At 44.3% G+C, this 13,121-nt stretch overlaps 1 protein-coding gene across 1 annotated transcript; it reads right to left on the bottom strand.

The window, feature by feature from the left end:
• Window positions 1-2,692: 2,692 nt before the first annotated feature.
• On the bottom strand, window positions 2,693-12,133 carry LOC147986090 (uncharacterized). The gene is made up of 4 exons (XM_087539982.1): window positions 12,008-12,133; window positions 11,821-11,918; window positions 3,132-3,316; window positions 2,693-3,039 (listed from the first exon to the last, which is right to left on the bottom strand). The coding sequence occupies exons 1-4, from the start codon at window positions 12,131-12,133 to the stop codon at window positions 2,693-2,695; spliced, it is 756 nt and encodes a 251-aa protein (XP_087396108.1).
• Between the last annotated feature and the right edge of the window lie 988 nt (window positions 12,134-13,121).

The raw sequence follows: 13,121 nt of genomic DNA, 5'->3' as shown, positions 1-13,121 counted from the left end.
CAGCCCATAGTGGGCTGGTGCGCCCCCCTAGGCCCACCCCATGCGCCTAGGGTTGAAACCCTAGGGGTGGGGGGGCGCCCCACCTTGCCTTGGGGGCCACTCCAGCCCTGGCCGCCACCCCCCTAGGAGATCTAATCTCCTAGGGCCGGCGCCCCCCTAGGGGAGCCTATATATATGAGGGGAGGGAGGGGGCAGCCGCACCCTGAGTCCTGGCGCCTCCCTCTCCCCTGCTACACCTCTTCCTCTCGTAGTATACGGCGAAGCCCTGCTACTGTGACGCCCTGCATCCACCACCACGCCGTCGTGCTGCTGGATCTTCATCAACCTCTCCTTCCCCCTTGCTGGATCAAGAAGGAGGAGACGTCACACTGACCGTATGTGTTTTGAACGCGGAGGTGCCGTCCGTTCGGCGCTAGGATCTCCGGTGATTTGGATCACGTCGTGTACGACTACCTCATCCCCGTTCTTTGAACACTTCCGCTCGCGATCTACAAAGGTATGTAGATGCATCCGATCACTCGTTGCTAGATGAACTCATAGATGGATCTTGGTGAAACCGTAGGAAAATTTTTGTTTTCTGCAACGTTGCCCAACACAACGTACCTGCCGTCGTCGATCGTCGATGATGTAGATGATGTAGTCGCCATCGTCGATGTAGTCGTCGTCGACGACGTCGGGGCGGTCGATGTAGCCGTAGATGTTGTCGATGTAGCCGCCGTCATGGAGGGGAGAGGGGAGGGGGGGATTCGTCGTCGGGGAGGCGCGGAGTAGGGGAGGGGCGGCGGGGCGGCACGGAGCAGGGAAGGGGTGTCTAGGGTTGTGTGTGTGGGGGGGGGGGGTTGTGGGGATTCGTCGGGGAGAGGCGGAGCAGAGGACGGGCGGCGGGGTGGCGCGGAGCAGGGGAGGGAGAAGCTAGGGTTCGTCGGGGAAAGGGGAGGGGAATGGGGAAATTTTGGGAGGGGAGGGGATCCCGCGTGTTAGTGGGAGAGGGAGTGGTGGGACCCGCCTGGTAGTGGTAGAGAAGTGGTGGGAAATTTTGGTGGGGTGGGAGGGAAAATTTGGTGCTAGGAGGGAAATTTTGGTGGGGTGGGAGGGAAATTTTCACCAGTTTTTAGAGGTTTGGAGGCAGAAAAAATCAGGGTTTTTTGTAAACTTTGTAGAAATCATGGTTAAAATCATACCGAATAGCTCAAGAAAACACCGGTATTGCAAGTTTAGTATTTTTGCTAGTCTGTAGGCCACATTTGATGATGTTACACGGAGGTCTCCCATTTTTTGATTTTTTTATGATGTTTTCATAAACCGGCCGATTTCGTCGCGGCGGCCGTCCGTGGCTAGGGTTTGAGTCGTGCCAATCTATTGTCGATTCTTTGATGAAATGCCTACCTGTGAAGCTAAAAATGATTTTTGGCAAAAATAACGGGCAAGCTATGGAGGACCTGCAATTCAAATTCCAGTCGGTTCCAGTTGAATCGACCGAAGGTGGTCTGAATTTCCAGGAGTAGCTACGAGGGTCGGAAATGCATGCTTTTTGGCGACCGTCCGTAAAATAGGGTCTACTTTTAGATAGACATGGAATGGCGCCATTTGGGGTGACCCTCCTTGTAGCCGCTTCACGAAAAACGCATGTCTTTAGCATTCAAAAAATGAAAAACAGTTTTTTTTGTTAAACAAGTTGGAACCTCGCTTTGGCAACATTGTTTGCCATCACAAGACGGAGGCATGCGCCAAATTTGGGCATATTATTAGAAACTATTCAACGGATGCGGCCATATCATTGCTAGTTTGGCTTGAAAGCCATGAATCTTCGTTCATGATAGGTCGTTTTTTAGAACACTTTTTCAAGAAAACGCCGGTATTGCAAGTTTAGTATTTTTGCTAGTTGGTAGGCCACATTTGATGATGTGACGCGGAGGTCTCCCATTTTTTTGATTTTTTTGAATTTTTTACGATGTTTTCAAAAACCGGCCGATTATGTCGCGGCGGCCGTCCGTGGCTAGGGTTTGAGTCGTGCCAATCAGTTGTCGATTCTTTGATGAAATGCCTACCTGTGAAGCTAAAAAGCATTTTTAGTGAAAATAACGGGCAAGCTATGGAGGACCCGCAGTTCAAATTCCAGTCGGTTCCAGCTGAATCAGCCGAAGGTAGTCTGAATTGCCGGGAGTAGCTACGAGGGTCGGAAATGCTTGCTTTTTGGCGACCGTCCGTAAAATAGGGTCTACTTTGAGATAGACATGGAATGGCGCTGTTTGGGGTACGGTGCCCCTCCTTGTAGCCGCTTCACGAAAAACGCATGTCTTTAGCATTCAAAAAATGAAAAACGGTTTTTGAATTTTTTACGGTGTTTTCAAAAACCGGCGGATTTCGTCACGACGGTCGTCCGTGGCTAGGGTTTGAGTCATATTTTTAGCATTCAAAAAATGAAACTTATATTGTTTCATACATGAGCATGCACAAAAACCCATAATTTTATCTTTCATCCATGAGCATGCAGAAAAAATTTCAATTCCCATCAATTACCAAACTGAATATTCATTGTTAAGAAATTGACATGTTTAGATGACACTGTCATACAACATCCATGAGCATGCACAAAATTAAATCTGACATACTTAACATTGACATGTTCAGATTACACTAACAAGCTTAAACCTAACATGCTTAACATTGCCACTTCATTTTCTTAACATCTTCACTCCTCCTTCTTCTCCTTCATCAACCTGATGCGCTCAAAGTGGCGAATCCCAACGCGGATGTACTCCTCTACCACAATTGGCATGGTCCTGTCGCCAAGCTGTGGGATTGCAGGCACCACCACCATCGCGAGGTCGTCGTCCGCCACCACCATAGCAAGGTCGTCGTCCGCCACTACCATAGCAAGGTCATCGTCCGCCACCACCATAGCAAGGTCGTCATCCGCCACCACCATAGCAGGGTCGTCGTCAGCCACCATCATAGCATGGTCGTCGTCAGCCAGAATAGGCTGCTCCTCATCATCCCCGCTCTGCTCCTCGTCATCCCCGCTGCTGCTCCCATTGCCTGGCCAAATGCAACAAAGTGTGAACATGGTGTTGTCGTCGTGCAGGTAGAGGAAGCTAAAAGGACAGGAAGAAGAGAGGCAGAGAGCTTAGTGGCATCGTCGTCGTGCTGGTAGTACATGTGGCACATGGTGTTGTCAAACATCTTCACGGTGAACATGGCGTCGCCGTTGTAGCGGAGGACAAGGAAGTACCCGACCTGTAGCTCATGGGCGCGGGCGAAATGCTCCCAGCCATGCCCTAGGTACATGTGGCCTTCACCATCGAACACCACCAATGTTGGGAAATGTAGTAATTTCAAAAAAAATTCCTAAGCACACGCAAGATCATGGTGATACATAGCAATGAGAGGGGAGAGTGTTGTCTACGTACCCTCGTAGACCGTTCGCGGAAGCGTTATATCAACGCGGTTGATGTAGTCGTACGTCTTCACGTCCGACCGATCCAAGTACCGAAAGCACGGCACCTCCGAGTTCTTCACACGTTCGGCTCGGTGACGTCCTCGCCTTCTCGATCCAGCAAGAGGGGCGAAGTAGTAGATGAGTTCCGGCAGCACGACGGCGTGGTGACGGTGTTGGTGAAGAACAATCTCCGTAGGGCTTCGCCTAAGCACTACGAAAACTATGACGGAGGATAAACTAGAGGGGACGGGGTTGCCAGCACACGGCTTGGTGTTTCTTGATGTGTCTTTGGTGCTAGCCCTACCCCTCTATTTATATGTTGAGCCCTGGGGTCGAAACTTGGAGTAAAAGCCTCCTCAAAGTCGGTTTCACCCGAAAGGCAAGAGTCCTTCTCGGACTCCAGGGCTAGATGCCAGGGTTCCTGACGTCTACCCCCTAGACGCCAAGGTTCCTGGCATCTAGCCTCTGGGCTCCGCAAAACTTCCTTTTGCACTTTCCAAAAGCCTCGTGGGCTTTCCCCTTTGGCCCAGATAAAGTGTTCTCATGCCCAAACACTTCGGGAAACATCCGGAACCCCTTCCGGTGAATTCCGGAACCCTTCCGGAGATCAAACACTACTATACCATATATCAAACTTTATATCCGGACCATTCCAGAGTTCCTCGTCATGTCCGCGATCTCATCTCGGACTCCGAACAACATTCGGTCATCAACATACATAACTCATATAGGACTATATCGTCAACGAACGTTAAGCGTGCGGACCCTATGGGTTCGAGAACTATGTAGACATGACCAAGACACCTCTCTGGCCAATAGCCAATAGCGGGACCTGGATGCCCATATTGGCTCCTACGTATTCTACGGAGATCTTTATCGGTCAGACCGCATAACAACATACGTTGTTCCCTTTGTCATCGGTATGTTACTTGCCCGAGATTCGATCGTCGGTATCTCAATATCTAGTTCAATCTCGTTATCGGAAAGTCTCTTTACTCGTTTCGTAATACATCATCCCGCAACTAACTCATTAGTTGCAATGCTTGCAAGGCTTATAGTGATGCGCGTTACCGAGTGGGCCAAGAGATACCTCTCCGACAATCGGAGTGACAAATCCTAATCTCGAAATACGCCAACCCAACAAGTACCTTTGGAGACACCTGTAGAGCACCTTTATAATCACCCAGTTACGTTGTGACGTTTGGTAGCACACAAAGTGTTCCTCCGGTAAACGGGAGTTGCATAATCTCATAGTCATAGGAACATGTATAAGTCATGAAGAAAGCAATAGCAACAAACTAAACGATCAAGTGCTAAGCTAACGGAATGGGTCAAGTGAATCACATCATTCTCCTAATGATGTGATCCCGTTAATCAAATGACAACTCATGTCTATGGTTAGGAAACATAACCATCTTTGATCAACAAGCTAGTCAAGTAGAGGCATACTAGTGACACTCTGTTTGTCTATGTATTCACACATGTATTATGTTTCCGGTTAATACAGTTCTAGCATGAATAATAAACATTTATCATGATATAAGGAAATAAATAATAACTTTATTATTTCCTCTAGGGCATATTTCCTTCAGTCTCCCACTTGCACTAGAGTCAATAATCTAGTTCACATCGCCATGTGATTTAATACCAATAGTTCACATCATCATGTGATTAACACCCATAGTTCACATCGACATGTGACCAACACCCAAAGGGTTTACTAGAGTCAATAATCTAGTTCACATCGCTATGTGATTAATACCCAAAGAGTACTGAGGTGTGATCATGTTTTGCTTGTGAGAGAAGTTTAGTCAACGGGTCTGCCACATTTAGATCCGAAAGTATTTTGCAAATTTCTATGTCAACAATTCTCTGCACAGAGCTACTCTAGCTAATTGCTCCCACTTTCAATATGTATCCAGATTGAGATTTAGAGTCATCTGGATCAGTGTCAAAATTTGCATTGATGTAACCTTTTACGACGAACCTTTTGTCACTTCCATAATCAAGAAACATATCCTTATTCCACTAAGGATAATTTTGACCAATGTCCAGTGATCTACTCCTAGATCACTATTGTACTCCTTTGCCAAACTCAGGGTAGGGTATACAATAGGTCTGGTACACAACATGGCATACTTTATAGAACCTATGGCTGAGGCATAGGGAATGACTTCCATTCTCTCTCTATATTCTGCCATGGTTGGGTTTTGAGTCTTACTCAACTTCACACCTTGTAACACAGGCAAGAACTCCTTCTTTGACTGTTCCATTTTGAACTACTTCAAAATCTTGTCAAGGTATGTACTCATTGAAAAACTTATCAAGCGTCTTGATCTATCTCTGTAGATCTTGATGCTCAATATGTAAGCAGCTTCATTGAGGTCTTTCTTTGAAAAAACTCCTTTCAAACATTCCTTTATGCTTTGCAGAATAATTCTACACCATCTCCGATCAACAATATGTCATACATATACTTATCAGAAATGCTGTAGTGTTCCCACTCACTTTCTTGTAAATACAGGCTTCACCACAAGTATATATAAAACTATATGCTTTGATCAACTTATCAAAGCGTATATTCCAACTCCGAGATGATTGCACCAGTCCATAGATGGATCGCTGGAGCTTGCATATTTTTGTTAGTACCTTTAGGATCGACAAAACCTTCTGGTTGCATCATATACAACTCTTCTTTAATAAATCCTATTAAGGAATGCAGTTTTGTTTATCCATTTGCCAGATTTCATAAAATGCGGCAATAGCTAACATGATTTGGATAGACTTAAGCATAGATACGAGTGAGAAACTCTCATCATAGTCAACACCTTGAACTTGTCGAAAACCTTTTTGCGACAATTCTAGCTTTGTAGATAGTAACACTACTATCAACGTCCATCTTCCTCTTGAAGATCCATTTAATCTCAATGGCTCGCCGATCATTGGGCAAGTCAATCAAAGTCCATACTTTGTTCTCATACATGGATCTCATCTCAGGTTTCATGGCCTCAAGCCATTTCGCGGAATCTGGGCTCATCATCGCTTCCTCATAGTTCGTAGGCTCGTCATGGTCAAGCAACATGACCTCCAGAACAGGATTACCGTACCACTCTGGTGCGGATCTCACTCTGGTTTACCTACGAGGTTTCGGTAGTAACTTGATCTGAAGTTACATGATCTTCATCATTAGCTTCCTCACTAATTGGTGTAGTAGTTACAGGAACAGATTTCTGTGATGAACTACTTTCCAATAAGGGAGCAGGTACAGTTACCTCATCAAGTTCTACTTTCCTCCCACTCACTTCTTTCGAGAGAAACTTCTTCTCTAGAAAGACTCCGAATTTAGCAACAAAAGTCTTGCCTTCGGATCTGTGATAGAAGGTGTACCCAACAGTCTCCTTTGGGTATCCTATGAAGACACATTTCTCCGATTTGGGTTTGAGCTTATCAGGATGAAACTTTTTCATATAAGCATCGCAGCCCCAAACTTTAAGAAACGGCAGCTTAGGTTTCTTGCCAAACCATAGTACATACGGGTCGTCTCAACGGATTTAGATGGTGCCCTATTTAACGTGAATGCAATCGTCTTTAATGCATAACCCCAAAACGATAGTGGTAGATTGGTAGGAGACATCATAGATCGCACCATATCTAATAAAGTACGGTTATGATGTTCGGACACACCATTACACTGTGGTGTTCCAGGTGGCGTGAGTAGTGAAACTATTTCACATTGTTTTAACTGAAGGCCAAACTCTTAACTCAAATATTTTACCTCTGCGATCATATCGTAGAAACTTTTATTTTCTTGTTACGATGATTCTCCACTTCACTCTGAAATTCTTTGAACTTTTCAAATGTTTCATACTTGTGTTTCATTAAGTAGATATACCCATATCTGCTCAAATCATCTATGAAGGTCAGAAAATAACGATACTTGCCGTGAGCCTCAACACTCATCAGACCGCATACATCAGTATGTATTATTTCCAATAAGTCAGTTGCTCGCTCCATTGTTCCGAAGAACAGAGTTTTAGTCATCTTGCCCATGAGGCATGGTTCGCAAGCATCAAGTGATTCATAATCAAGTGATTCCAAAATTCCATCAGCATGGAGTTTCTTCATGCGCTTTACACCAATATGACCTAAACGGTAGTGCCACAAATAAGTTGCACCATCATTATTAACTTTGCATCTTTTGGTTTCAAGATTATGAATATGTGTATCACTATGATCGAGATCCAACGAACCATTTTCATTGGGTGTGTAACCATATAAGGTTTTATTCATGTAAACAGAACAACAATTTATTCTCTTACTTAAATGAATAACCGTATTGCAATAAACATGATCCAATCATTTTCATGCTCAACGCAAACACTAAATAACATTTATTTTAGGTATAACACTAATCCCGAAAGTATAGGGAGTGTACGATGATGACCATATCAATCTTGGAACCATTTCCAATACACATCGTCACTTCACCCTTAACTAGTCTCTGTGCATTCTGCAACTCCCATTTCGAGTTACTATTCTTAGCAACTGAACCAGTATCAAATACCGAGGGGTTGCTATAAACACTAGTAAAGTACACATCAATAACCTGTATATCAAATATACCTTGTTCACTTTCCATCCTTCTTATCCGCCAAATACTTGGGGCAGTTCCGCTTCCATTGACCAGTCCCTTTGCAGTAGAAGCACTTAGTTTCAGGCTTAGGACCAGACTTGGGCTTCTTCACTTGAGTAGCAACTTGCTTGCCGTTCTTCTTGAAGTTCCCTTTCTTTCCCTTTGCCCTTTTCTTGAAACTAGTGGTCTTGTTAATCATCATCACTTGATGCTCTTTCTTGATTTCTACCTTCATCGATTTCATCATCATGAAAAGCTCGGAAATCATTTTCATCATCCGTTGCATACTATAGTTCATCATGAAGTTCTACTAACTTGGTGATGGTGACTAGAGAATTCTGTCAATCACTATTTTATCTGGAAGATTAACTCCCACTTGATTCAAGCGATTGTAGTACCCAGACAATCTGAACACATGCTCACTGCTTGAGCTATTCTCCTCCATCTTTTAGCTATAGAACTTGTTGGTATCTCTCAACTCGGGTATTTGCTTGAAATATTAACTTCAACTCCTAGAACATCCATATGATCCATGACGTTCAAAATGTTTTTGAAGTCCCGATCCTAAGCTGTTTAGCATGGTGCACTAAACTATCAAGTAGTCATCATATTGAGCTAGCCAAACGTTCATGACGTCTGCATCTGCTCCTGCAATAGGTTTGTCACCTAGCGGTGCATTAAGGACATAATTCTTCTGTGCAGCAATGAGGATAAACCTCAGATCACGGATCCAATCCGCATCATTGCTACTAACATCTTTCAACTTAGTTTTCTGTAGGAACATATCCAAAATTAAACAGGGGAGCTAAACGCGAGCTATTGATCTACAACATAGACATGCTAATACTACCAGGACTAAGTTCATGATAAATTTAAGTTCAATTAATCATATTACTTAAGAACTCCCACTTAGAAAGACATCCCTCTAATATTCTAAGTGATCACGTGATCCAAATCAACTAAACCATAACCGATCATCACGTGAAATGGAGTAGCTTTCAATGGTGAACATCAATATGTTGATCATATCTACTATACGATTCACGCTTGACCTTTCGGTCTCAGTGTTCCGAGGCCATATCTGCATATGCTAGGCTCTTCAAGTTTAACCTGAGTATTCTGCCTGTGCAAAACTGGCTTGCACCCGTTGTAGATGGACGTAGAGCTTATCACACCCGATCATCACGTGGTGTCTAGGCACGATGAACTTTGGCAACGGTGCATACTTAGGGAGAACACTTTTATCTTGAAATTTAGTGAGAGATCATCTTATAATGGTACCGTCAATGAAAGCAAGATAAGATGCATAAAAGATAAACATCACATGCAATCAATATAAGTGATATGATATGGCCATCATCATCTTGTACTTGTGATCTCCATCTCCGAAGTACCGTCATGATCACCATCGTCACCGGCGCGACACCTTGATCTCCATCATAGCATCGTTGTCGTCTCGCCAATCTTATGCTTCCACGACTATCGCTACCACTTAGTGATAAAGTAAAGTATTACAGCGCGATTGCATTGCATACAATAAAGCGACAACCATATGGCTCCTGCCAGTTGCCGATAACTCGGTCACAAAACATGATCATCTTATACAATAAAATTTAGCATCATGTCTTGACCATATCACATCACAACATGACCTGCAAAAACAAGTTAGACGTCCTCTACTTTGTTGTTGCAAGTTTTACGTGGCTGCTACGGGCTTAGCAAGAACCGTTCTTACCTACGCATCAAAACCACAACGATAGTTTGTCAAGTTGGTGCTGTTTTAACCTTCACAAGGACCGGGCGTAGCCACACTCGATTCAACTAAAGTTGGAGAAACTGACACCCGCCAGCCACCTGTGTGCAAAGCACGTCGGTAGAACCAGTCTCACGTAAGCGTATGCGTAATGTCGGTCCGGGCCGCTTCATCCAACAATACCGCCGAACCAAAGTATGACATGCTGGTAAGCAGTATGACTTATATCGCCCACAACTCACTTGTGTTCTACTCGTGCACAACATCAACGCATAAAACCTAGGCTCGGATGCCACTGTTGGGAAACGTCATAATTTCAAAAAAATTCCTACGCACACGCAAGATCATGGTGATACATAGCAACAAGAGGGGGGAGTGTTGTCTACGTACCCTCGTAGACCGTTCGCGGAAGCGTTTTATCAACGCAGTTGATGTAGTCGTATGTCTTCACGTCCGACCGACCCAAGTACCGAAAGCACGACACCTTCGAGTTCTGCACATGTTCGGCTCGGTGACGTCCTCGCCTTCTCGATCCAGTAAGAGGGGCGAAGTAGTAGATGAGTTCCGGCAGCACGACGGCGTGGTGACGGTGTTGGTGAAGAACAATCTCCGCAGGGCTTCGCCTAAGCACTACGAAAACTATGACGTAGGATAAACTAGAGGGGACGGGGTTGCCAGCACACGGCTTGGTGTTTCTTGATGTGTCTTTGGTGCTAGCCCTACCCCTCTATTTATATGTTGAGCCCTGGGGTCGAAACTTGGAGTAAAAGCCTCCTCAAAGTCGGTTTCACCCGAAAGGCAAGAGTCCTTCTCGGACTCCAGGGCTAGACGCCAGGGTTCCCGGCGTCTACCCCCTAGACGCCAGGGTTCCTGGCGTCTAGCCTCTGGTCTCCGCAAAACTTCCTTTTGCACTTTCCAAAAGCCTCGTGGGCTTTCCCCTTTGGCCCAGATAAAGTGTTCTCGTGCCCAAACATTTCGGGAAACATCCGGAACCCCTTCCGGAGATCAAACACTACTATCCCATATATCAAACTTTATCTCCGGACCATTCCGGAGTTCCTCGTCATGTCCGTGATCTCATCTCGGACTCCGAACAACATTCGGTCATCAACATACATAACTCATATAGTACTATATCGTCAACGAACGTTAAGTGTGCGGACCCTACGGGTTCGAGAACTATGTAGACATTACCGAGACACCTCTCTGGTCAATAACCAATAGCGGGACCTGGAAGCCCATATTGGCTCCTACATATTCTACAAAGATCTTTATCGGTCAGACCGCATAACAACATACGTTGTTCCCTTTGTCATCGGTATGTTACTTGCCCGAGATTCGATCGTTGGTATCCCAATACCTAGTTCAATATCATTACCGGCAAGTCTCTTTACTCGTTCCATAATACATCATCCCGCAACTAACTCATTAGTTGCAATGCTTGCAAGGCTTATAGTGATGTGCATTACCGAGTGGGCCCAGAGATACCTCTCCGACAATCGGAGTGACAAATCCTAATCTCGAAATACGCCAACCCAACAAGTACCTTTGGAGACACCTGTAGAGCACCTTTATAATCACCCAGTTACGTTGTGACGTTTGGTAGCACACAAAGTGTTCCTCCGGTAAACGGGAGTTGCATAATCTCATAGTCATAGGAACATGTATAAGTCATGAAGAAAGCAATAGCAACAAACTAAACGATCAAGTGCTAAGCTAACGGAATGGGTCAAGTCAATCACATAATTCTCCTAATGATGTGATCCCGTTAATCAAATGACAACTCATGTCTATGGTTAGGAAACATAACCATCTTTGATCAACGAGCTAGTCAAGTAGAGGCATACTAGTGACACTCTGTTTGTCTATGTATTCACACATGTATCATGTTTCCGGTTAATACAGTTCTAGCATGAATAATAAACATTTATCATGATATAAGGAAATAAATAATAACTTTATTATTGCCTCTAGGGCATATTTCCTTCAACCAACACGTCCCACAGCCCGTGAAGCCCGCTGCCGGCCTCCCGCAGCTTCACTTTGTGGGGCTCACGACCGGCGAGCATCTTCCCAAACTTGTCAGGCAGCCTCTGCAGCGAGGGTCAAGTAGTGGTTAATTGTGGCAATCAAGCACTAGACAGCAGAGTGATGATAAAGAAATGAGTGATAATAAATATACCTGCCTACTGCAAGATTTCTCAATTATGATCTCGAAGAACTCGAAACCTTCCAAGCCAGCCATCTCACTTCTCTGAAAAGCAGCATTGTAATTAAACAACAAGTTACCATAAACAGGACTGGACATAAATAGGAACAGAACCAAGTTTATGATGGCAAGAGTGATAACAATGAGAAAAGCAATGCACTTGTGGATATTTATGATAGCAAAAGTGAGAAAAAAAGCAATGCACTTGTGAACATTTGGAATACTACTACTCTATCTACAATGGACCATATCTTCCCATGTGCCCATGTCTACTATAAATGGCAAACACAGCATCAGGATCATATCTACTATAAATGGACCATATCTACAATGAACCATATCTACTATAAATGGACCATATCTTCCCATGTGCTACATTTTGTTAGAACCCAGCACTTAAGAACTGAACCCTAGATTCTCAATTTAAACACACCTACCCAATACAGTCATGTACAAAACTGAACAGCTTTATAGTCGTCGATATGCGCATGAAGGCTATTGGCTTGACACCGATATAGTCATGTACAAAACTGAATTTAACACTAGAATTTCAGAGATTCAGAGCTATTGGCTTAATTTGCTTTGCTAGGGTTTATATAGCCAAAGGCCACTGGAGGCTAGATCCCCTACAAGTTTAACTGCTCCAGTGTGCCGTTGCATCTTTTTAGACAAATATAAACATGTTTATTTTAAAAACAAACAATTTTTTTGGAAAATACTAATACACTTGCAAAATCGGTCTGCCTTTTCTTTTTCTGATGAATTCTACGTCACTGTGAAGAGAACCACAGGGAAACTAGCATACCTAGCAAGGTAGCACCACATCAACTGAACATATGACTTGTAGTGCAGTACACATGGCCAAAAGGGACCTAAACCTAAATGCCTAATTCAGTCTACAAAATCCCTCTGAACATGGTCCAATCGCTCGACAGTTGGGTTGGAATCAATAGAACGCACGCGCAGGCACAATACGACCATTAGCCATGTAGTATACCACAATTCCAGTAGGGACGCACGCGTAGGCACAATACAAGTAACTCCTAAATCAGCATGCTTGTTGGCCTTGTTGGCCTTGTCGACAAAG

The sequence above is a fragment of the Triticum urartu genome, chromosome 2A (assembly GCF_056163025.1).
Source record: "Triticum urartu cultivar PI428250 chromosome 2A, HENAU_Tu73, whole genome shotgun sequence".
In the NCBI taxonomy this organism is placed as follows: domain Eukaryota; kingdom Viridiplantae; phylum Streptophyta; class Magnoliopsida; order Poales; family Poaceae; genus Triticum; species Triticum urartu.
This window is presented reverse-complemented; position numbering and strand designations above follow the sequence as displayed.